A 27,722-nucleotide genomic window follows, 5' to 3' on the forward strand; every position below is an offset into this window, starting at 1 on the left:
TTATGGCAAGTTCACCTAGACATTGATACTTTAAATTTGGAAGAAATGTTTTATTTTGTTGTGTCTGTACTGAATTCAATATCAAGGGAGATCTGAGCAATTAATGGATCCTTTTGAGAAAGATGCACTAGCAAATCAAATAATGCAGTTTCCAAGAAAGAACTTTGGATTTCTATTTTAAGAAAGCAGAATTCAACATACTGAGTGGTCAGAATCCAGTAAAAAGCTGTTAATGTAAAATTAGTAATTCAATTATAGATAAGTGCTCAAATGCATTAAATAATACAGATTCGTCAAAAACATTTTCCTTAATATGAATAGTTTTTCTATTTATAACTCAAATGTTTCTGCAATTTTAAATGATATATTTTATACTATAGCAAAACACATTTTTTCTACCTTCTAGTTAGAATAAACATTGCTTTTTCAGTGTTCTATGTCCCTTAGATTCTTGATCCTTCCCAGTAGTAATATTTAAAAATGACAAATGAAGGTTAATTTTTCATTTTACCTTCTTGTAGATAAGTAGAAGATGGGGAAAAAAGTCAAATTGGTAATTTCTACTTTCTCTCCTATTGAAGAATACTAAGGGATGATTGCACAAGTTCTCAAGGCTTTGTCCCCATGTTACTCATATGTGATCTCTTAAGCCTGAATCTCCCAAAGCAATGAAATATATTTTTGATGCTTTAATATCCACAAATACTTTGGCGAATACTCTAAAAGTACTCTCTTTTAGGAAAATAATTCATTCTTTGAGCTTGTAATCTTTACTATGAGCTAAATCTCAATTCCATAAGTAAAACAAATATATACTTAACACATGATATAACTACTGTATTTCTCTGTCTAGAATGTAAACTCCTTAGAAAACGTACATTCCTTGAAAAATATAAATTCCTTGAAGATAAGGAGGAAGTCTTGTTTATTTTATTGTTCCAGATTCTAGTATATAACAAGCTTTCAATAAATACTTGATAAGTATTTGAATGAATCTGAAGAATTTCTCTATGCAATCTACTACTTTGTTCTTGTCCTTTTCTGCTCACAATCTTGAACTCTTGAATTGCTTCCACTGGCCAAAACTATTTCCAATATTTTGAAAGAAAACAATACATCAACTTACATAATGTTAGGGACATATCCCCACACTTTAGTTTGAAAACTCTGGAACAATGTGAACACCTAGAAAGTTATTGTAGGCTCACTATAATCTAATGTCAGTCTGACACTTCGACGTATGTCTAACCACTTTTCTGCACAAATCTCTGCCTGATCAAACTAGCCGCACTCTTACCTAGACCTGACTTATATTCTTCTGAATGCTATTACCTCTTCTCTACCAGCCCTGCCTCAGATCTTCTCCCTCTTTTTCCTTCTCTGCTAATTCTCCTTCAAGAAACTATATGAAAGAAAGAAATCTGAATTGAATCAGAAACAAGGGGTCTTATTGGAATTAAACCACCTGCTCTCCATGTGACCCTAGCAAGTCACTTTACTACTATAATTTCTTACTGGTAAAAATTGGGGTAACTCAGTCTATAATTAAAAGGCTTGCTGAAAGACTCAAAAGGGGTTCATGCAGGTCTTAGTACATATTAAGAATATATATTCTTCTTCTACCAAGAATTCCATCATTCAACCTTGTTTTTGTCAATGAAAAGATGTGGAAAAAATACCTGACCATTCAAACCCATAATGTTTTTGTGAACAATTGAGAGAAAAAAAAATTAAAGTGATATGAAAAGTTACTATTGATTTAAACTTTGGGACACTTTTGTTGAGCTTCAGTCTCTTTTGTGAAGGTTTCCTGACCATCCCAGTCATAAATAAAAGTTTACTTTCCTATAGCATATGTTGGCTACATATATATTTCCTAATATTATAAATATAAATCCATGGATTTACATATGTTTTTATAATGTATCTTTAGGATCCGGGATTCCAAATGACAACAATGTACTCAGTCTGACTTAGTAAAAATAAATTCGAAACTAGAAGGGAAGGGTTAGAAATGTACCAGAAAGGTCCTGGGCTAGCTCATGAAATGGAAGGAAAGCTGATTAGGCATTGGTGGTTAAAGTCAGAAAAGTAGAATTCATCAGAGTGAAGCAGATTCCTCAGGAGATGTCATTTACAATAATATAGATAAACTATAAGAGGGATAGCCCTTTATTTTTGTGTACAAAGCTGTAACTTTTAAAATCACTCAATTTAAACTCCTTGTTCATTGAGTTATTGCCAGAAGCATACATAACTTTCATGTGTTTTGTAAAGAATGTTTATGTAAGATTCTAACGTCTTTCATCAGGTAGCTGGAAGGGAAGATTTCTTAACAGGAACCACCCTCACTGCCCAATTCTGTGGAGAGTTCCTTCCTCAAGCTGCTCCTTTCCCAATTTATCAACATCCTTGTTGCTTTTGTAAAAAGTAGAGAGATATACTGAAAATATGTACATGAAAACCCAAGTACAGCATAGTTACTGAGCCCATATATGTCTGACTAAAGTCACATTTGTTTGTAATCAAACAAACATACCTCCAGTGACATGCCAGAATCAGACTACATCTAGGATAAATTCCTTCAGCCTAGTGAAACAAAGAAGTCTGATAAGGTAAGCCCACACCAAAGTGGTTGTTATCATAAGAACTTCCCTCTCCTTGAGGCTTTAGTTCTTGGTCAACTATATATAAGGAATCACGCTATCTGCTATAGGAGATTAAAAACACAACCAACACAAAAGAAACAAAAAAAATGAAAGCCTCTGGCACACTTCCCTTATAAATTTGTCCTTTCCATTCACACATTTTTTTGTGTGTGTGTGTAGTAATTCAGCTATTTTTCCTCTATACAGTTTTCAGTATATTTAATACAAGAAAAATCAATGAGAAAAGTAAGCGGGGTATATATCTCAGATCTGGTTTGATGTTGAATAGAGTTAAGAAGTGAATATGAATCCCTGTATATTACCTATCTGTTAAACTCTGAAATACGAGCTTTTCCAAAAGATATAAATCATAAAAATAAATAACCTTTCATGCAAAGCCTATATTACTATATATTACCCTGAATGTATATTCTGAGTTCACTTCCTTATAAGTGAGAAAAATACTTTAATTACAAGTAATGATTAAAGAGAAAGCCTACAATTATGGGTTTATGGAAGATTCAGAGAAAGGTTGTTGTGATTTTTCAGTTTCATAACCTCTTTTAATCCCCATGGCAATAACCCTTTACTATGTCCATATTTCTATGGAAGTGAAACCAGTTTTAAATATTTCTGCTAAATCAGATTTTATTGTACAAACATTTAATTTTAGTATCACTAGTAAGTTAGACATGCACACATAGGAACAAGAAACAATGTAACTCCCCAATTTTGTACATTTAGATTACTTCAGTTATTTTCTGCCATATAACATGGGATGAATTTGTTTTAAAGCTGATTTGAAAGAATACTTTTTTAGAATTAATATTTATTATTTATTTGGCTGTGCCGGGTCTTAGTTGAGGCACGTGGTATCTTCCTTGCGGCATGCAAGCCCAGGTGTGATCCCTGGTCAGGGAACCTGCGTTTTGCAACTAAGAGCCCACATGCCACAAGTAAAGATTTTGCATGCTGCAACTGAAGATCCTGCATGACAGAATACTTCTAAGCAAAAATAGTTGTTAAAGTTAAGTTGAAAGGAAAGCTTTGTTTTGGAAGTTTTAGCAATACTATTTATCAAACACTTTATGACATGTTCACTTTATGATACTATGAAACACTTTATGATACTATGTTCCAGGCAATATTCTAAACTCTTTCAAATATTAATTCGTTGATTATTGCACTCATATAAGCACTATAGAGATGTTAACACATTCACTATTTCTTTGTTTCACAAATGTTGAGACACCCACAAAATCATTGACTTCAAATTAAAACATAGGGGACAAAGACAAAAATTCAATAGTGACCACGGAAGACTAAAATAAGCTTTGTAATTCCACCTTCATCTCCATTAGCTTTATGAACTCCACCCTTCATAGGTATGATGACTCTTCAATGAACTATTCCTCTGTTATTAACCATGTCTGCTCATCTCTTCATATTACCCATTTAATATTCATTCAATAATAAAATCATTTAAATGTCTGCTCAAAAATTACAAGTGAGGAATTAAACTTGCTATCAAGAATGCAGGAATGGTATCTTAAGAAAAAAAAACAAAAAATTTGGACCATTTGCTGTTTTGCAATATATATTATTACACTTGTCAAATAAATAGTATTAATATTTATCATTTTATTAGATTATTACCCTTTAAAACTTGAAGTTTTTGTTTTCTAGTGATTTCTATAAATAATTGCAAGGAAATAGTAAGTATTTTGTTTCTATTCATTTAATTTACTGTGGGAAAATTGGTAAGTTTTCTGGTTCTGAAGCTTTCTGACAAGAGTGACACAGTTGAAACCACTCAGCAATTAAAGTGTATGCTGAAATGTAGAGAAAACAAAATGTTTCAAAAGCATAATGAAGAAACACCATTAATATAAAGAAGGAAATGTCTACCAAGAGAGCCAGTTGTAATTACAACAATGGGTGTGATATATGCCTCAATTAAATTGCCAGTTTAATTGAGAGTGGACACCTGGATCATTTGTGTCAACTGAGAAATATCCATAACAGGAGGTCATCAGAGCTGAGCCCAAATCACTGACAAAAATGAAAATGCAGTAAGTACAGTTTCACTGGGAAAATTAATATTGTTAGTTTACACACATTTCAAGATTTTTAAAAGTAATTATTTCACCTACTATTTAGTAGGTAATCTATTATTTAACAGGTAATGAAGTTGCAAACACCAGTTTCGGTGAAATAATCATTTGTCACTCTCATGAAAAGTCACTGGATTTTATCAAATATTTTTGAGAAAAATAAGAATCAATGCCAATTAGGAAAGCTTTTTGGGGAAATGATTCATGTTCATGGGGATATAGGTAGATGTTAGTACATTTTCACAGTATTAATAATTGTAATGATATTGAAAGATGTATTCATTTTTAAGCAGTATAAAAAATGATCACTAAAAAGCAAAATACAAGAGATTTCATATGGTATAATTCCATGCATATAAAATGTCCAGAGAAAAAAGTAAATTTAGTGGTTGTGTGGGGGCAAGTTTGGGGAGATAGAGGTCAACAGTAAATAGGCACAAGGGATCTTCACTGGGGTGAGGCAAATGTTCCCAAACTACAGTGATAGTTGAACAACTTGCTAAATTTACTAAAAATTGTGTAATTGCACACTTAAAATGAATTAGTTAAATGATATCTGAAATATGCCTCAACAAAGTTGTAAAAAAAATAGTCACTAACCTTTAAAGGTGAAGTTTAAGTTTATAACTTAAACTAGTGGTTTGTTGTGAAGTTGAAACAAATGTTTTGGATACATTACTTATCGTCTATGAAACAGTTTCCTCATCAATGAAATGAGGATAAGAACAACTTTACTTCATAGGGTGATTTTGAGGGTTAAAAAAATCCATGAATAAAAGCATGTGTGAAGTATTTAACACATAATAATTACTAGGTATAGTAGCTCTGGGTACTGATATGGATTCACCAAAAACAAAGAGGTATCTTAACCAGAGGGGAACAGAACACCTGTCCTTAATTGACTGGTAGAGAATGGTAGTCAGAAAATGAAACGGTTTGTATTAATTAGAATTCTCATCTAGGACACATAACCACTCAGTGGTAACTACTCTCATCTCAAATTCTGGCAAAAGATTCACAAGAAAGAAGGAAAGGAAGGAGGGAGTGAGGGAGGAAGGAAGAAAGGGAGGAAGGGAGGAAGGAAGCCGTACTAATTCACCAAGTTTGAAATGTCTTTGATCTTGAGTTAGAGAAAAATACAAATAATGAAAATGTAGTGTGCAAAGTATCTCTGCATATATGACAAATACTATTAAAATATTATAAATAAACAACATTTAAAGTTTTGTGCGTATTTTCAAAGAATTCTGGGCAAGTGCATTTTGATGTATGCTTATGTAAGGTTTCATTTCATTGTCTTTAAAATACTTTTGTTTCTTTTTCATAAAATACTTTTGTCTCTTTTTCAAATCAATCTTGATTCCTGGGACGAGTGGTAGAAGATTAAAAAAAAATCCTAGCTGAGCCATGTAGGAGCTGTGTGACCTTGAAAAACGTTCAAATACTGAGCTTTAATTTTCTTAGAAATGGGGATAGAAATCAAATTTAAACATTTTTGTGGCACTCAAACACACAATCTTATGTGAAATTAATTTATCAATTTATATGGCTATTGACAAAAAAAAATCATGTTTCTATTATTCTCTTTGTAAGGAGAATGGAGATGTCAGGCAAATTCTAGGTTGGAAATATGAAGGTGAACAGGAAATTACACGTGTATTATGTCACTCCACAGGGATTATCTGTGCACATGACAGCACCAAAAGGACAGTAGACAAACTATAAAAAAGAAATCAAACTTAACAAATAGTGAGAACTGCATACATCAAGTTTAAATTTAAAGCTGTCCTATTTCACTTGGCTGGCTCTGACTGCTTATGTTCATGTCTGCTAACAGAATCAATTATATATATTCTGCAGAGAGCATTTCATTAAAGTGATCAATGTTTTCATTCTTATGGCAAAACATGTGTTATTTTTCTACCTTACAAGATGAGGAAGCAGAAATATTTCTGGATTTTAACCATTATCATAAGAGGAAGTGGTTCCAAAGAGAGTTCATTTTCTAAAACAATGGCTAGTGCTGAGAAAAGAATATTAAATTCCTTTCACTTGAAATACTTCAAACTTTTTTCAAAGAATATTTAGTAGGAGTTGCATAAAGAGTCAAATCATTTATATAAATTTGGTTATTACCCAGGGCCACAGGCCCTTGGGAGATTTCATAGATGGGCTTACAGAGTCTATGGAAACTTTGAACAATTTGCAGTTCTTAAAAAATATATGTGGGTATATGAATTTTTCTGAAGAGTGCACCTATACCTTTTAAATGATGCTCAAAGTAGTCCAGAATACAAATGTTTAAGCACTGTTGCTTTTGAAATGAAATATTTAAAGTAACAAATATATTTCTGTTATGTTAATAACCATTTATATGCTTAAGGCTATCGCACATTTTCAAAATGATTAAGATAAGTAATTGCCAAAAGGCATAATATTACATGCATGCATTTAATACATATATTTAAGAATAGCCTCTTAAATGTAGCAATTAATATTTATGATTTATAAATGGATTAATTCTAATACTTTTAATCTTCTCTACAAGACAGGAGGTAATTATGTAAAGAAAGTCACAAATGATTATCAAAACAAAATTTTGCCAGCATTTATTGTTTTCAATCTTTTAAAAATATTATTTTAAATATTTTTTATTAAATATATATTTATACTTAAAGTGGCAAATAGATAATGACTTTTCTGGGCTATAAGGACATTACACTTATATATCAAGTATTATTTTGTATAACAAAGTAATAAAAAATTTAGTTGTTATTTTCCTTATTGTATAGAGAACACACTTTGTTCTATTTTGCAAGTATGTATGTTTAGGAGAAAAATAAAATAAAATAATTAAATTAACTGTAACATGCATCTTACCATATAACAAGATTAAGTGAAATTTTATTTGAGAAAGTATAAATTATAATTACTTATATACATTAAAAGAACAACTCCATCATCAGAGTCTTTGGTCATTCATTTGTCCATATTTATGCACCTACTATGAACAGGAATTCTGCCAGATTTCTTTTGAATTTTCAGTATGTTATTAAATCTCATCTGGTATACAAAACTCTCAATTTTACTCCCTCCATTCCAAAGAAACCCAGTTACCTTACAGATCTTCTATGCAAAAGGTTGTAAGTGCAGCATTAGAAACACATCAAATTATGTGTAAAGATACCACTTGGCAAAAACAAACACCATAACATAGGTGAGTGATAAATATTTATTAAAGAAATGATGTGTGGAATTGTTTTTTTTCCTAAAGTAGTCAAAAGTTAAAATAATGATTCATTTACACTAACTGGAAAATTCTGAATTTTTTATGTATTCATGAGTAAATGGTTACTTGTACATTTTCAAAAACTAAGTGTTGTGCTCTGCTAAAGGAAATATATTTAAATATCAAAAGCAGATATAGCAAAAATAATGACAGTCTATGATACTTAGGTTGATAAAAATATTACTTAATGATAATAATTCCAAAGATTCCACCTATTCAAAACTTTAAAACAGAAAATTGATACATTATTCAATAATATCAAAAGTAAACTTTTGGCATTAGATTATATATTAAATTCTGATTATATAATAGATAACTAATTGATTATATTTAATAAATAACAAAAATTAAATTTTTAGAGTGTAGAAGAATTAATGTTTCAATAATTCTCTCTATAAATATATGTGTATAAATATATTCTATATACACATACATACAGATTATAAGATATTTATATCTGTACATGTAAATATATGAACATATACCAATATACAGATACATCTCTGAGATTAGGCACTTTATTTCTAGTCACCAAAAATAAAATTAAAAGTATACACTAAATTAGCTGGTGTTGTCTATCAGAATATCTTGTTAGGTATAATATTCATTCCTTTTTATCCCCAGTTCTTCTCAGTTAAAAATCACTTGCTTCTTCTAAAATGTGACTAATAATATTTATTAAATCCTCCACGTTAATGTCAGAACACATTTTTGAAGTGACAGTAAGTAAGTGGTGAAAATTATTTGGATTTATTGTGTTAATGTTTTTTAATGTTTTAACAAAATGTGCATTATTTATAAATAAAAATATGGGCAAAATCCTTGTAGGGAATTATAGATCATGAAAAAATATGAAAAAGGAAAGGAATGGATAGAAATGCTGGATAGCATTAAAACAGTAAACAATTTCAAAGAACTAATCAAAGGGGAAAATACATATTTGGAATCACTTTTTTCTTCTCCTGCAGGAAAAGCACCTTGTTATCCCTGGCTGTTTACGATTTAACTAAGATACCAACAAGCCACTTGCCCAGCTTCTGATGATTCTAAGATTTGATTACTTCAGTATTCAAAATACTTTTCATTACATGGATGGAAAATAAATTTAAAAAGTGTTCTGTTTTGTGTGTAGCATGAAAATGTCAATGCAAGCTAAAAATATTTTCATTTAATTACATTTGCTGAATGGACGTGAGTGAACTTACGTTTTTAAGGGAAAAAATCTGCAAAAACAAAACAAAACAAAATCTGGCAAAAAGGGCAGAATGGGCTAAATCTCTCTGGGTTAAACTCAAGATAACTTTAAGACCAACAGCAATTTTGTAACATGCCTTCCACATTTATAATTAGTAAATTTTTATCTTGGCTAATTCAAATGAATATCATTACAAAATGGTTTTCATAAGAAAACTATTTGGACCTTTTAATGACAACAATTTTTTGCTTGTTTTTAATAAATACATAAATAAAATAATCAATCTGCAACTGAGAAGATTATGTGTGATAAAATTTAATTCAACTCCCTATTTTTTATAGTTGTAAATCTAAACATAAAACACAGCAAATGCATATTTATCCCTCCCCAGCAATGCAGAGTACGTGTGTTTCTCTGTGCAAATAGCCAAGTGGTTGTATTCCAACAGGCTTCAAAAGTGACATTAAAAACTGTGATGGGGCTTCCCTGGTGGCGCAGTTGTTGAGAGTCCGCCTGCCGAAGCAGAGGATACAGGTTCGTGCCCCAGTCCAGGAAGATCCCACATGCTGCGGAGCGGCTGGGCCTGTGAGCCATGGCTGCTGAGCCTGCGCGTCTGGAGCCTGTGCTCCGCAACGGGAGAGGCCACAACAGTGAGAGGCCCGTGTACCGCAAAAAAACAAAACAAAACAAACAAAAAAAACTGTGATGATACAGGGATTGCCCCAGAATCTGATTTTTCTTAGCAAAATAAGTGAGTCTATCCCTCAGTGGACTAACCTGAACCAAATGTGGATATTTATATTTACTATATTTGAGAGTCTAGCCTTACATTTTAATGGGATGTCAAAAGTAACATATGCCAAACTTTTTTCTTAAATATCTATAACTTCAGTAAATAGAGCGTAAAAAAGTTTGATTAACAGACCTACATATATTTTCTCCACGTTATCTCCATGTAACTTCTTCTCTGCAGTCTAGAACACTCAGTTAAGGTGCAAAGTGCTTGACATTTCAGTTTGGAAAATGAACATAATGAGTAACTGGGGCTTTGAGAGGGAAGCCCATTTGGTGTCATTTAGCCAGGTTGCACAGGTGTGAGCAAGTCATCACTTAGGAGAGTGGTCTCCCGATTAAACAAGGGCTAGCTCTTCACCACACTGCATGTTTTAACTCATCATTTTATCAATAGGATTAAATTCAGGGACTTCTTATTAAAAAATCAGAGAACAATTTCAAAAAATGTTCACAAATAAATTCAACACAAAATCTCAAAGTTTTAGAAAACAATTTCTGAAACTTTATTGTGAATTTTAAGGTACATTTAGTAAAGGATGTTTTCCTTAATATAATTAATTGAAATAAATTGGAAAGAAATGCACATACTACTTTTTTAAAACAAGGATAAGTACAGACTTTTGAGGCCACAATATATACAATTATATGAGTGCAATAAGCTTCCAAATACATTAGGTATATATCTGTTTAAATAAATAGTAGAATACTTGTTTGACATATGTGAGTCATACTGATTACACCAAAAATGTTTTACAAAATATAGTGAAAAATGGAACGTTATACATTTTGATATACAACTTTTTAAATACTTTATATATGCATTACTTAATTCAAATTATAGTGTACAGAAGTCCATTTTAATGAGGACAAGTTTTGTGTTTTTAACACGGTTCATCAAATATAGATATTAAGATGCATCCCTACACATGTTACTAAATTCCCATTCAACTTAAATCACTAGCACAGGGAAGAAAAAATTCTACCAGTTATTAACAGTAATCATTTTATTGATAAATTATGAATATAACACACTGCAACATTATTTTGGCTATTTAAAATCTAAACTATATCGGCTAATTCTTGAGCCAAATTTTTTTGTGTGTATATAAAAATTTAATCTGAAATCAAAATAGAAAGATATTGCTACATTGAACTTCTTATCTACTCTTCACTATACTTATTTTAAATAATACCTTTAATTATCAGTTTTCCATTGGGAAAATTTTCCCTATAATTCTTTAATAATAACGCTTGTGTAGTGCCCTATTATGAATCTCAAGAGTTCATTTCACCAAGTAGCAATAGAATATACTGTACTGTGAATACTACCTACAGAATAATGGTATTATAGAAACAGGTGATGTCAAGTGTTTACATTTAAAATTATTGATACATTGTAGCACAATAAGAGAGATTATTTTAAGCCACATTTCATCATTTTAAGCCACATTTCATCATGTTTAGCATACAATTAACATGACAGTTTGTTTGGATTATGTAAAAATGTGGCTATTTTGCAGAAGTAAAACTGAATCTAAATTACCAGGGTTGTTGTTGTTTAATTGAAAACAAATGTTTTATTTTTTGTAGGGTTCTTTTAATAATAAAGGAAAGTACAGAAAAGGAATTAAATATATCCACCTATCTTAGAGTAGTGGAGTGGGGAGAAGGATCATGCAATGATCATTCTCTAAACATTATTTGGACAATAATAATTGAAAAGACGCATTTTGCATTTAAATAATGAAAAATGTGCTTATCTGAGTATGTCTACAAAAGCTTCCTGGTAATATTAGAACACAAGCATAGAATGATTAGGAGCACATCATCACTTTCTTTTTACATTTGGACTAGAAAAGCAACATAAAGAAACCTGTTGGCTATGAACTGATATTGCATTTTTATGTTTTCAGAATATTAGGAGATCAACATATCTAAAAGCATATCTAAAAACAAGCAAGACAAGTTAAATTCTCCTAAACTTCCCCAGTACCAATTGCCCACTGTTTTCATGGAGCAGCACCACATGTCAAGCACCCAGTCAATCTCTATAACTCACCAAGTTGCCTTTTATTGGTCAGAATGAAAAGCATAGACATTTTCTCTCAGAAGTCAGTTGATATACAGGACACACACACATGTAGACTTAGCATACTTTTAGTGTAGGCCATAAACCTGTGAAGCATGAGCTTTACCTTACTAACTGTGGCACCTTATTTTTCTGTCAGAGAGAAATGCCATCAGAGCTATTAATTCATTTATGTTAGGAAGAAATGTGCTCACTTATGAGTAGGGGTATTACTTCTGTTCATATTTGCATTAGGGTGTGTGTGTGTTGTTAAGTTTTCAGGGTAGTAAAAGATTAAATATACTTCAAGTAACATGTGATTGCCAAAGAGTAATCTTACTTCTTGCCCTATAAAATGAACAGGGTTTAATTAAGCAAATTGTTATGTCTTCTCAGCACTCTGTGCTTTAAAACCTTGACAGGAGCAAAGCATGATTTGTTTAACTATAAAGTATGTGGACATTCATACTCAGTGAAGACAGTTCCAGTCTCTTGACCACTCTCTCAGAACCTTAGATACTAAATAATAGAGCTTCAAATATTTTTTCTTAACTTTTGAAGTTAAGTGAATATAAACAAGGTTTCATAAACTACAAATATCCCTAAACTGGGTGACAAATTTATTGAAAGCTTAAACACAATCATCTCATTTTATCTACATCTAGAACTACATCATTATGGTTAATAGACTTTATAATTCTATTTTACTACCATTCTGTATATCAAAACTCATCTACAATCACTTCAAATACAGTGTGATTAACAAGTCTGTGATTACCTTTTCAAATGATCATCTTAAATTTAGCATATTCCTGATCCTTTTAGTTTTAATATTACTATTTTAAGAGACAATAATTTTTTAAAAAGCTTTAAAAAGTTCTGTGAATTACTAGAATCCATTGCCTAAGTGAGTGAATGTGTAAAAGTGATACTGAGTAAGTCATTTCTGTATTGTTCTACTTCACTTTTGCCAATCCATGCATGGCATTCAATTACATTTTGTGATTAAAACAATAGAATGCACACAATTAAGTAAAATAAATCCTCTTTTACTGAAGAGACATCTTACAAAATCACACTGTCAAAACTCTGAAATTAGTACCCACATCAGAAATCTATGTAAAAGTATACTCAAGAGCTTGCCAAATTAAAGTCCCCAAACTACTTTTATTAAAGTTCAGCTACAGAAAAAATCAATTTGCAATAAGAACAGTTAAAAAGTTATCAAATAACTTGAATCAATAAATATACAGTCTTAGTAGTAGAAAATATTGCCATAAATCTACTTATGATAGATAAGCCTCATAGAAAGAAAAAAAACAACAGGTGGAGGTAGGGGAGACTTCAACATTTTATAGTTAAAGGTTTTTATTAAAACTTTTGGTAAGATATGAAAATATCTTTTCAATTCAGAGATATTTCATACAGCAATAGGTATATAATAGTATATGAGACCTGTGGGTATTCATTGCATCTCATTTTCTTATTGTGGTCACAGACTAAATATACACTTTCTGTGATTATTTTAAAGAGATAAACGTGTTGTAATTAAATGGACAAAATCATACACTGAATACAATACTGAATCACTCAGTTGAATCAATTCTTGATATTTGTGAAAAATGAGTTATGTATTTGATGAGAAAAATTATACCAGCTTGAATAACATAACTATTCTCCACTTCCGTTTTCATTCACTTTCTTGAAATTCTGAATGTGTAAAGGCTAGAAATTGTTGTCCATTTGCCTTTTTTACCACGTCACTGCAGAAAAAACATTACAGAATTTTCACTCCACTAGTGTATTATTGTCTAGTTCTAATTAATCCTCTTATGTCATTTCTCAGCTGTCTGGAATTGATGTATATTAATTCATAATTGTGGGAGTAGAAAACAAAGCACATGCTGGAAAGCTTCTGCTCTACTCAAGGCAGAAATTTCCAATGCTAAGACTATTAAATTTGGCTCTTGTAATGTTCGTTTGGATAGAGTCTGCCTGTCACAGTCATAACCAATAGGCATAATGTCTCTACAAATTATCAGCAACACCCAGAGCGTCAATGCAAAATTAATCTAGTTTCTCACAAAGCCTTGTGTGTCTAGTCCCTAGATAAAGGAGAACTCCAGCTATGTTTTAAGTCATCTGGAAAGCTAAATCAATGCATCATGTTAGGGCACTAACACCTGCATGCCAGGGTTTTCGTTTCCAAACTCCAGCTGGGAACTCCATCACAGGACTATAACCTATCGTGAAATCAAAACAGTTTGGCACTCTTCTACCTGAATCTAATAAAAAGTGATTACTACAAGTATTTTTGCTTGTATGTTTGGTCTCATGAAATGTGAGTTCCATCAAAAAGTGTCGTTTGAAAAGAATTACTTCTCTATAAATGATTCTTTAAACAAATATACAGACAAAAATTATACCTGTCATCCCTATTGCTTTCTAGCCTTGCATGTTTTTGAGTTCAAAGTAAACTTGCCTGTATGTCTTTGAGTACATATCGAAGAATTATGCTTTTCCAATCTCTTATCTTAATAATTTAAACCAAGGAAATCCTGCCACTCTAGTTCATTGACAAATTCACAGGTGAATTTAGCTTTCTTGTATCAATGGTTGATCTAAAACCTTACCAAATTCTTGTCTAATTAACAACATAAAATCTACATTTGGTCAACATGTTCTATACTGGTCTTTAATTAGAATAAATGAAATTTTTCTGCCTACTGAAGCTTATTAGTAAGGGTCATCAAGAAAAAGCTGCCGCCCCAAAATAAAGTAAGCACAATCAAAATGTAAGCAATATGAGCTTCAAAAATATGGACTTTTGGAATTTTAAGTCAATCTGTTTGTCTCATATCAAGAGACATTTTCGAAAGAGCAGATCCTTGTTATTCTCTAAGAATGTGGCAGAATTTATATTCTAAATAAGAATAGCATCCACGAGTAATGCAATGATCCACATGCACTACACACAGTGGACAAAAAGTTAGCATGCTGTTCCAAGAATCAGTTTCCTTTGCCAAATGGAATAGGGAAAGCTGTGCAACCAGAACTCTCAGCTATTTCGTTTTCACCTTCAAATGCACCTCAAATTAAAACTGCAATTTTCTCACTTAGGAGTTTTACCAAAATGCATCCATTATAATAATCCATGATAAACAAATTTTATCTGACTATACGGCTGAAATGGTTCTCTCCAGTTCTCAGATTTAAGGGGGATCCTGAAAGTCCAACATGTGTTTGACAAGTGTTCCCCATCTCTTGTTAGAGTTTTAGGCAAGCGCACATTAAGAAACCAATAATGAAATACGGTAGATTTATAAAACTGTATGAAATTACTGGATACTTTTTGTAGTTGTAGGTGATAAAACTGGAAAAAAATTAGCGCTAAAATTTTATAAACAATAATAAAAGCTTATTATACACGTTTCTAAATACACATGAAGATATGTCTCCTAGTGCATTACAGATAGGTTGGGAAAAGGCACATGCTGATCTTAGTGGACAAGTTTGTGCAGAGGTGGATTGAGGGTGGTTGTTGCTTCTGAAACACTGGAGAGCAGGGGCTGGAATTTTTTTTTTTTTTTAAAGGAAAGCATCATTCTAGTCTAGTAGAGAAGAGAGATCTCTTTATCATCACTGTTGCTTGACCGCCCCCTCTTCTAGATGCCTCCTTGTAAAGAGTAGTTTAAAAAACATCACAAAATTCTTCTTCTGTTTTGAAATTAGCAGAATGTTTGAAATTCACTGCCAAAATATACTGTTTGTCAAAAGTATCTAGAATGCTACTGCCTAAAACACACTAATGCTATTACTACTCTTACTATGTAATGTCCATGAATATTCATTGTACACTGGAAAGAACCACACATGCCTCAGGTATGGCTGTATCATCAAGCCATATGTTTAGTGTCGAAATAAGTACCCTAAAGGAATTTAAAACAGAAATGTTAAATTAGACTTCAGCTTTTCTTTTTTATCTTTATACAAATAATTTATTTTGGGGCACAAGTGACTCTTGGTGACGTGCCACAATTTTATTTTTTAAACTAGAAGTTCAATCATAGACGCAGTATTGCTTAGCAACTACAAGCAAAGCCTCTGGTGTAAAACTGTTAGGGTTCAAGTCCTAGACTACTCTCCATTTACAAGAACTCTGACCTTAAGCAAATCATTTAACTTCTCCTCAGCTGGAAAAGAGGGATGTTAACAATACTACCTGACCACAATGTTATTGTTCCTATTTAAGAAGTTAATACATGTAAAAGGCTGAGAAGAATGCCAGGAGCACAGTGAGTACTCAAGTAAATGCTGGCTGATTGTCATTATCTGGTGTTGGAAATCTACTTTCAAAGCATTGCAAAGAAGTTACTAGAAATAAAGAGATAACAGTGCCAAAGGGAATATTGAGATCTTCTCTTTACAGATTCCCAAATATCTTCCATTTCTCCTATAAAATTGTTTGCTATTTAGTTGAAATTAGTGTAGTTTTTTTTTTTTTTTGGCCAGTGACTTTTATAAATGTTTAAAAGAATGTTTTACATTTTTTAGTGATAATGACTAATCCTGTTACTCAATAGTTAGTTTCAATCACAATTCATTAAGATTAATGAATTTATTCTTTTTAATGTTAGCTTTTCCCCTATATAGGCTACTCTAACTCTGTTATGGTTTTCTAATGTTGCTTTTGTCTAAATTCCTAATGAATTTATTTCTCTTCCAGGCAAAACATTGGAAGGCACAGTCTACACAAGTTCATTAATCTACAAGCATCCAATTCCAAATCAGATGCCAGTGGACATCATCTCTTTGTCCTTTTACAATAGAGAACTGATTTGATTAATCATATAGCTGTGATTCACTGTATTGTCCACAGAATGGCTGACTCTGACAAAGCTCCATAAACTCAAGGGATTTTAAGCCTTGGCCTGTCCAGCTTCTCACCTTGTCAGAGATTGCTTACATCTCATTCCACCAATTACTGCCCAAAATAGCTAAAATGCCTCTTTTGCAAAAATCATACGGTATTCATTTGACACTCATCTCTTTTATATTACTTTTAAATTCTTTATCATTTGCTGTCACCTGCATTGCGACATTAAATAGTCTTGTGATTTTTTAAATAACCTACATATGACCTTACATCCAGGGAATAAATATCTAGAAAACAGATCACGTCCATATATTCATACGGTTAAGGAAGGCATCTTTGTTGCTGTATGCTCAGGATGTGAGCATTGGATGAAGTTGCTTAAAATGAAAAACCAAAAAATGTCTTGTGGTCAACATGTGGCATCTTTGCAAATATACCTCCTCCATCTATATCATCTTCCGAAAGTTGCAAAGTAACTTCTAAACCCATCCACCTACAGCATAAAGCAGCGTTTTTGTAATACTTCTACCAAAAACACAGATAGAATTGAGTTTTCCTAAAGTTTTTGATAAGATGAAAGAGTGTAATGCAGTAAATAGTGATAAATGCAAGCAAATTTTGATGTCCAGAAATCATTGAGATATTATGGGAGCAAGTACTCCTAGGCTTCTCTCCAGGTTTCAGAATCATCCTTGTAGGGCCGTTTCTGCAGTGTTCTGGAGAAAATGTGGTAGGCTGTGCTATGGCAATACATAGTTCTAGTTTATATTCCTCTAAGCAAATACCACTTGTCGTTTGACATTCAGGTGGCATATTTAGGAGCTACTTCAGCTAATTTGAAATTCAGTCTTTTTATTCCCAAACTTGGTTTTCCTCCAGATGGACAGTTCTGATTATTTACATTTTTCTTCAACTTAACTCTATTTTGTCTTTGAATGAACAGGTTACCAATAAAATCATTGAGTATTATTCGATTTAATTAGCTTTTCTAAAACTTATCCTAAGAACAAATGATACCATCAATCAAAATTACCAGTGTCTGACTTCAAAAAAATTGTATTTACACATTATCTCCAAACTATGTATAATTCTCCAATATTCACAAAAGTTGAAATACTAAATTCATCTTAATGTCTTACTACAGAAAAAAAACCAAACATAATTAAAGTAATATTACTGATAAAAATATGGTAGCTACATACTATTTTAAATGGCCAGTTTTCTAATCAAACTCTAAGCACTAATAATCTTCTTGAGATTTTATAGTTCTTCTGTTTTGTGATTTCTGATTTAGGAGGAAAAAGTTAATTTTCTAGTTCAGAAGGGGAAAATTAATCAGGCAGAGACCTCAAAGAAGATAATGGCAACAGTCTGTTATCAATACTAATGCAAGAGAGTGATAACATACATCTTGCAAACAATGAGAATACTGCAAATCGTTCATTGTCAGGAGAGACTGAACCATATGATTTACTTTGTAATTGTTTTTCTTGAGCCAATGTTAACATTGACTTGCACTGTTTGAACATATATCAACTGATGAGAGAAAGAAGGCCAGATGCATGTTGGGTGGTAAGAGGAAACCTGCCAAAGAGTGATGTTTCCCTAAGTAATTAACAAAATCTGTAGTTTAAATTTTAATAATAGAAATTTTAAAATGACTGAATCCAATGATCTATTTTTCAGATGAGAAAATTGAATTCTCAAGATGCTAAGTGAAATTTTAGGAAAGTGTAACTTGTTTAGAATAGATATTATTGTTGCCAAAATTAGAAAATAATGTGTATCAAAGTTTTGAAAATAGGAAAATCTAAGTATTTATTTAAATTAACCACTAGTGGTTTATTTTCTTTGGTAAAGCATTGAATAGTCACTTATGAAAATCATAATAAGCATGGAATTAAAACTACATAATAACACCAAGTTAAATATCATTGTCATTGTGAGTGATGGTGAGATTGCCACATTTCTGATTTTATGTAGAAGTTAGTTAACACAGACAGGGTAATCCTCATGTGATTTCGACACCATCCTTTATTTCAATGTATCTGTGTTACTAAGCATAATCTGTCCTGTTGTTTGGTTCTAAATTAGCTTTCCAAATTGTCCATATTTTCACATTATTGAAAAGTGAATTACATTCATTTTCATGACTGGTCAAATAATACATTTATAATTTCCAAAAAAATGTTTATGTTTTAATCAATAAATTTAATTAACAAGAGCTATTACACACCTTATTCCTGAGGTCTATATATTTTACCAGGTTTCAATTTTGTAGTTCATGTATATTACAGTAATTACTTGGAGACAGTTGCCTAAAAATCTACAGAACAGTTGGAAAGATCTTTTTGGAGTTAAGCACCAGCTTGATGGTTATCACTGAAGCCTATCTACAATTAAAATAGTACATTTTCTGGCAGTAAGAATTTATCTTAAAAATACATTTGCACAAAAATGTGCAAAAATGTGCAAAAACAAAGATTGTTTTCTCGAATATTATGTTGAAACTTTGAAACAACCTGCTCATATAAACATTCACCCATGTGTAAATTAGTGTTTTAGAAATGATTAAGTTAAAAATAACAATACTGTCTTGCCTGAAACATAAAGCCCAATTATGACATTTTCTTCTATGATTAAAGAAAACCAAAATTTCAGGATACGAATGTTTCTTAATTTAAGAAAAAAAGTTTATATAACAAAGGTCTCTATTTTCAAATTTATGTCATTGCATCCATTCTTTTAAATATTCTGATAAATATTCATAAGAAAATGGACTTGTCCAATTCAGAACCATCTGGAGGTAAAAGCCAATTAAACCAAACATTTATTCTAGCTAGAGTTTAACATCTATGTTCCATGTCTATGTTAGGCTTATGTATTTTTGAAGGGCTAAGGCTGAACATTCTTTTGCAGAATATCATGACTCAAAATATCCCTTTCAAAATGGATCCCTAAGAAACTCCATTTTTAGAGAACACTGTCCTTTTTAACTCAAGTCATTATTCAACATTATCAATGTGTGCCATGTTTTTAAAGTGATTTTTTATATAGCAAATATGCTAATCTCATATAGTTACAAAAATGAAGTTTTACTTACAACCATATTTTATTAACACCTTTGCCTGTAGAAGAAGTGTGATGTTAAGGATGAAAAGTGTATTTCTCTCTAAATTAACCAAGGATAAATTTAAACTTGGCATTCTTCTAATTAGAGTAATAGATCTTAGAATTTTATTGCCCTACTGAAATATCAAGTCTCCAGCACTAGTTAAAAAAAAAGACTTTAAAAAATATATTTCAGGGAAATGATGACATCAATTTAAAACTGAGAGAGAGAACTCATTTTTTTTTCTTAAATAAGGGAATTCCAAGGAAAAAATGTATTGTGTTTAAAACCACTGGAATCTTTTAAAGCAAAGACAATGTCTTATTCATTAAAAAAAAATCCCATTGTCTAACACTGTTCCTAGATCACAGCTGTTACTCAATAGATGTCTGTTGAATAACAAAATTAATGAAAAATAAAAGAGATTAATTTGCGTATATATCAGTGGATCACATCACAGTTCTTTGGCAGCGGAAAAGTTTCATAGTTCTATAAGGCAGAATTATAAAAGAATACACATTTTAAAACTATAATATATAATTCTGGAATAAGTTTTAGTATCCATTAAGGAAAATATAATATAGTTCAGTGTTCTAGTGATAAGGCTGGATATTGTCTAGTTGTCAGGCTTATGCCTGAATAAGATAAGTGCTCAGCAGGCAGAAAAAGTCCTTTGCATTGCTAAATGAGAAAATCAAGTGAGCCCTGATCACATAAAGAAAGATGTGAATGGTGCAAGAAATATAATTCTCCTCATAGAATAAAGTATTTAGTCATTATCTGAACTGGAATTTACATAAATTTCCTGGGATACACATTCACTTCTCCATTCTAAGAGTTAACAGAATAGATCATTGATAGGGACAACATAAAACGGTGGTCATCTTAATTTAAATTAAACTATATATATGTAGTAAACACGTATATACACTTGATGCCATGAGAACGCTAAATATCTCAAATAAAACTATGAACCCTAATACTTAAAGCCTGATTCTTGCCATTTATAATGTGTCTAACACCCTCATTTTTCCTGATTATCTCCTGTTTGCCCCATGGTGGGATAACTAGAATTTATTAAACACCTACTATATGCCATGCTATAATTCTTACAACAACTCCATGATGTCTGATACCCAAGGTAACATCTACCCTATGTACCCACCCTGCTCTGTACCCCAATACTGTATGATAGACATAACATCTTAGCATAAAACAGGCAGTGGTTTAAAGGAAATCATGCCACTTTGCCATGCATTCTCTGTTAGATTAAATTTTTCCAAGCACAAAGAGTGAGTTTTCTTAACATTGCTTGTTTTGTTTTAAAGTCCTTTCTACCTATTGAGGCACTGTCTATAATTAAAACAAAAGACTGATCCAAAACCAATCAAACAGCACTGAGAGGGTCATAAAGGTCAACAAGAACTTAAAAATTTAATTTTTACGATCAAAGTCACAGCAAGGCCAATTGAAATTTGACTGTATCTACTTTCTATTTAGTTGATAAAGTTAACTAAATGAGTAACAAATCCCCACTACATTCTGCTCCAAATCCAAATCACTAACTTTATCTTGATGATTTCACCAATTCCAACATAAAGGAATGATTTTGGCCTCACGATATTAAGAAAAATTATTTTTTCAGATACTATCATTTGTGTAATATTTTTATTTGTTGCATCTCATTTATGTTATAGTGTCACATACATACTCAAACATTATAAACTTGCATATTAAGACATTAAAATCTTACTTATAGGGACTTCCCTGGTGGCATAGTGGTTAAGAATCCACCTGCCAATGCAAGTGACATGAGTTTGAGCCCTGGCTTAGGAAGATCCCACATGCTGCAAAGCAACTAAGCCCGTGCGCCACAACTACTGAGCCTGTGTTCTGGAGCCTGAGAACCACAACTACTGAAGCCCGCATGCCACAACTACTGAAGCCCACGTGCCTAGAGCCCATGTTCCCCAGCAAACAGCATGGAACCTAGAGCCCGTACTCCACAACAAAGAGAAGCCACCGCAATTAGAAACCTGTGCACCGCAACGAAGAGTAGCCCTTGCTCGCCACAACTAGAGAAAGCTGGTGTGCACCAATGAAGACCCAACACAGCCAAAAATAAATAAATAAATATTTTTAAAAAATCTTACTTATAAATGAACCTATATTAATTTGGAATCAGATAAATAGTAAAAAAAAAAAGAAAGAAAAAGAAAAAACTATTGATTATTGTGCTTCTGGCATAAATTTGATGAATCCCAGAAATATGTTCCACATACTCCAAGGCATTTTAACTAGTATGATTATACCACAGATGCCATTACTTCAACAGGGATGCTTTCTAGTCTACGGAATAATTGGAAGCAAAACCCAGCAGGTTTCAAATGGCTCCAGCTGTGTTAAGTACTGACTGTGAAACAGATTCCCTCTCTTGTATGTTGTTTTGTAATAGAGTGATGTATAAAGTGAAAATCCCCAGATGGGTGGAGTTCCTATGGGTAATTCATGGGGAAGTAAATTAATAACAAAAACTAAAAGAAGCAAGATAATTTTAAAACACAACATGCAAATGAAAATGGTGAAATACACAAAATGAAAGATGAAGCAATTATACAAATATGAAACAATAGGGATTAAGATCAAAAGAAAATATAACATCCTCTCTGCTGTTCTCTGATTCTGTTACAAAGATCAACTTTTCATAAATCCTAGATAACTCAAAAACAGTGTTTTAAACCTAAAACAGATTAACAGAGATAACTTGCTTTTTAAAAAGATAGTTTGCATTATATATATATTTATAACTGAATCATTTTGCTGTATACCAGAAACTAACACAACATTGTAAATCAACTATACTTCAATAAAATAAAATTTTTAAAAAGATACAAAACTTAAATTCAAGAAAACCACCAAAAACAAAACTTAGAGAACATGTATTAAATGAAATTGGGCGCCTCTGTCAGTGGTAAGTTGGTATCCTTGGAAAAAATAAGCGAAAAATAGGGAGGTTTTTGGAGTGTCTGCCTACCATGGGCCAGAAGTCTACATGCACCCATGTATGCACTCAATTTAATAACAACTTTATGGATTAGGCCTGATTACATCCATTTTACAGGCTAGGAAAGCAAGAAACGGTACATTCAAATGACGTATCCTATGTGACACAGTTTTTAAAATAACAGTTCTCCAAGTCTTTTTTTTTTTTTTTTACTTCAAATATCAAACTACTTTTTGTAGTAATCTCAGTTTTCTTCATGTGGAAAAGGAATTAAATAGGCCAAATATTATCAAAGGTCCATTTTGAGTCTTGAGAAACTATTCTGTAAATTCTATTAGACACTAAATTTATCTTTCTAAAAATAATATGGTAGCTAGACACCACTTACTATTCAATTATTATTTTGCTGCTTTTTATAGGATTCATATGTGATTCTATGGTGTCGTCTGGATGGCTCAAAAGTCTATTAAGTGAATTTTAATGATGACTTTTTTTTTTCTCCTCCAGAACACACTTTCTCTATTAAGCAGATATCAAAGTGAATCTATTGATCATTGTTTAGAAGTAATCACTCAATTATCTAAGTAATCAAAGGTTTAAACAAAAATTTTGGATGAGGAGTCTTGGAAAAAAAGAAATCTGATCCTGTTTATGTTCACTCTTTCCCTTCTTATTATATCCTAACATAAATAAAGATGTTATGATAGGTAGACACAGTGGTGTGGAAGAAGTGAGGGAGAAAACGGAAACCACAGATATCTCTAATTAAGTGATATGAGAGTGTGCTCATGTACATTAGAATCAGCGGTTTTTTAACCCTCTGTCTCTCTCTCTCTCTCTCTCATACAAATGCAGAAATCACTAGTGAGTCAAGACGCTGACAAAGCATATAAAGGTGTTAATTATATTTCACTGTTTACAAAAATCAAAATGTCAAAATGCAGAGTCTAAGAATGCTTACACTTGCTCATCTGTAGGATGAGGTTAGGTTAGTTGGTCTTCACCGGACCTCCAGAAATATGAATGGAGGTGTCTAGAGAGATGAAAATTTCTTAGATTAGAGACTATGGGGACTCATCAGCCACCAAAAAAACCCCCCAAATCCCCCCAAAAACCCTTAAACCTAACTAGAGAGTCTGTCATCAAGTCCCAGCTGTTGCAGAAGAAAATAGGGACAGTAACTGAAACCAGACAATCAGAACTCTCCCCATATATACTTTATTCATTTAGGCCTCATCATCATATGCTTACCATAGTTTAATCTTATGGTCTAGAATTAGTTTACTGGGAGGTATTGCAGGAGGAACAATTTTGGGTGCAAAGAATTGCCTTGTATTGATAATGTGGGCTTTTAAATAAATGAGTTGTAATCCTCTCCAACAAAAATAATGTCCCTAATGAAGAAAATGTTTCAAACTTATATCTGGCCTAAAAATAGTGTTTTTCAAGTAAAAGTAGGCACATATGAGGAAGAAATACCAGTGCAGAGGTAAGGTTCTAGACTGGAAATAAATGCTTTAGCCATGTGACTTGAAAAAAACACATTTTCTGTCTCTCAATCTCTATATAAGTTTAATAAGAATGGTAATGTCTTCTTTCTGTAGTTGTTATAGAGATTATCAACAGAAATATATATATATATATATATATATATATATATATATATATATATACATAAGGCATGATTCCAATATCAACTGATCACTCTCATTAGGTCAACATTTACTGAATGACTACGAAGTTCACTCTTTTAGGAGCTGTTGTAAGTTTAGTCTTAGAAATACAAAGGTAAGTAAGACATTGTCTCTACTTTGAGGGACTTTCTTATATTCTCCTTAATTATTAAGCTTTAAGTTATGATATACCAGTGTTTTATTAACTTAGTTCTCATTTGGGACTGAAAGATCATGAGGAACCCAGGTTGTGTTTTGAACGATCCTGAATATACACTTGGGGTTGACACTGCATGGCTGGAGAGGCTGCTCAGCCCTGCCAATAACAGTTGGTCCTGCAGGAATAGTTTAAACCCTGAGGAGTGTTGCTCCCAGTATCATCCAGAAGTCAATAACCCTTAGCTAAAGCAGAATTTAATTGTGTAAAACAGAGACTTTAGCTGTCAAAATGATTCTGCTTAATTATTACCATGTTTAAAAATCAATCAGTGAATTCAGCATAGTTTGCCATCACTGCTTGGCAGATTTTGGGGTCAAGAACATGAATGAAAATGAGTTCATGTCAAACTAAAATATCTTGAAGATTTTATCTGTTTTTATTATGGTTTAATGTAATTTTGATACTCATTTCAGTGTGTAGCAAAAAAAAGTATTTTCATAAAAATTCTGACATCTTTTTTAATATTGGAAATTTGAATGCATTGAAACATTATTAATCTATACAGCTAAATTTATTATGATTTCTTAACTTTGAAAATGTTATCAGTATAAAAAAACCCAATTTTGAAAATTGCAAAGGGAAAACATAAATAGAGATTTTCTGTTTCTAGGAAGAAAGGACATATTGTGGATGTTTTATTTGACCCTTTATGGTTGTTCTAGAGCAAAATATTTCTGTTTGTTTTTTTTTTTTTTTGGAGGGAAGATACACAGAAATAAATTGGTGTCATTGTCATTTAAAAATATATCTAGAAATTAAGAAAGAGGATGTATATGAGGTAACATAAGTGAACAAAGTCCACCTAAAGAATGACAAGAAATGAAGCAAAGAAAAGCTGCCAGTCCAGGTGTGTTCACAGCTGACAAACAGGAAGGCTATTGTGATTCTAGGCTTCCAATGTGAAAATTGCTTCAATGACATGAATATATGACACAGGCGGGCATCAACTCACAACTCAGAACTCACTCCATTTTGTCTCCATTTGTCACTTGCACCCCCTACAAGAACTTTCCTGAGAATCCTATGTAGCTGTGTATTTGAAAGTCCTCAGCATGCAGCTGCTATCACATGGAGGCACAGGTTGGTTGCAACCTCCAAATCCAAAAAAGCACCAGCATGTTTTTTCCTCAAGAAAAGATCTACTAGGGAACTTCTGTCAGCAGAAGACACTGTCTTCCCATGAAAGATACATCTTCATTATATATATCCTGTGTTTCCATGCTTCTCCTTCTTGAGGTTTATTTAATGAGGAAAAAAAAACTCATTTACTGAATTGCAGTTGCTATTGTCTTGCACAAAAACTGTTTCGTTTTCAAAATCAATCATCTGTGATGATGCTCAGCAAGTCCACAGTACCTACTGTGGTCTGCATATGGATTATATATATGTTTTCTAGTAGGCAAAACTATAGGATTTGTAAAATCTTTAAGAAATAAGCATGGCTATTCCCACTGATTTTATGTCTAACGGGACCTGTCAAAGACATTAAGCATTGAAGAACTGTGAGGCATTTTACTGAACCCTGTCATGAAAGTAAATATATTGAAACCCATGTATGTCTGGAATGAGCTGCTGTGCTCCAAATACACACTGTTTACAAATGGAGAAAGGTGAATTCTAAAAGTACAGTTTGAGAAATGATTCAATAACAATCCCTTTCAGGATCAAAGCACTCACTTAGTAGCCAGACCTCTTCATTATGGCAATGCTACAGTTTTACAGATACCTAGGGTTATAATCTGATTTATGTTTAGAGGAGAGTATATACACACAATTGAGAGATTCTTCTAGGAGAGGTGAAGGCCACACCATGGACAGAGGTACCACAAGTAAGTATGAGAGGGCCTGCAACATCTATCTGGAATAACTAGAATCATCCAAGAGCAAAATCTGTCCATTCTAAGGCATGTATTTGAGATTTTATTCTTTCAGACACATCCAGTGTTTCTGCATTTGAAAAAAATAGGCAAGACTAATTCCCTAGGGTATAAATCACTCTAATGTGGAAGGGAATGTGTTAGCTAGTTGTATTACAAAGCCTTTACTTCATATTTAATAGGCACCGGCAATACCAGCATTATACAAAGCACTCTACTTTGCAAATCTTTAAAACTCTACTTAATTTTCAGCACTGATTTCCTGCAATCTAAGAGCTTATGAAGGGTTCACTGTGTTCATACCGATGTATGCAAAATGTGCCAGAGCCTCCCTGTCTGTGATGGCATTCATTTGGAGGTGAATCCCAAATTTCTATCACTGGCATGCTTATTTCCGACTAAAATAAATATTCTTAGAATGAAAGCTGAAGATTAGGAGGAAAAAAAGGAGGCAAAGTAACTAGCACTGGAAGAGATATATGCAAATATCAGCTCAATGACAATTCTTCATACCATTTACAATTGAAGCTTAAAGACCCAAATACTCTGCAGTCTATTAGTTTCTCAATATCCTGGAAGGGATTAGAGTATTTCTTAACTGCTAACAGACTGAAAAAGGCCAGAGCCTGGATATTAACAAAGCCGCATAATACTAAAATGTAGAGATGGTCAGATAGAAAGACAAACTAAGGAAGAATGTTACAATACAAGACATTATACAAACATGGTAAAACTGAACAAATTTACATTCCTTCCTGCAGCCTACACAATTAAACATCTACATATTTTTTTTATTAACAAATATTTATTGAGTATATATGGTGTACTGCTGTAAAGTGAATGGTGTTTTT

The 27,722-nt window shown here is 32.2% G+C and overlaps 1 protein-coding gene across 5 annotated transcripts in view; it reads right to left on the minus strand.

Annotated features, from left to right (window-relative positions):
• PCDH9 (protocadherin 9) overlaps positions 1 to 27,722 on the minus strand; it is a 989,662-nt gene that overhangs the window by 949,233 nt on the left and 12,707 nt on the right. The window contains exon 3 of one of the 5 annotated variants that reach the window (XM_060079963.1): positions 13,370 to 13,872. The exons of 3 other annotated variants lie outside the window; for them this stretch is intronic. In XM_060079963.1, the coding sequence (XP_059935946.1) occupies positions 13,870 to 13,872 (3 nt within the window). In that variant the 3' untranslated portion in view covers positions 13,370 to 13,869. Of the gene's footprint in view, positions 1 to 13,369; positions 13,873 to 22,972; positions 24,135 to 27,722 lie in introns of those variants that run through there. One more of the 5 variants, XM_060079960.1, reaches the window with a different exon arrangement.

This window comes from Mesoplodon densirostris, chromosome 17, assembly GCF_025265405.1.
Source record: "Mesoplodon densirostris isolate mMesDen1 chromosome 17, mMesDen1 primary haplotype, whole genome shotgun sequence".
Classification (NCBI taxonomy): Eukaryota; Metazoa; Chordata; class Mammalia; order Artiodactyla; family Ziphiidae; genus Mesoplodon; species Mesoplodon densirostris.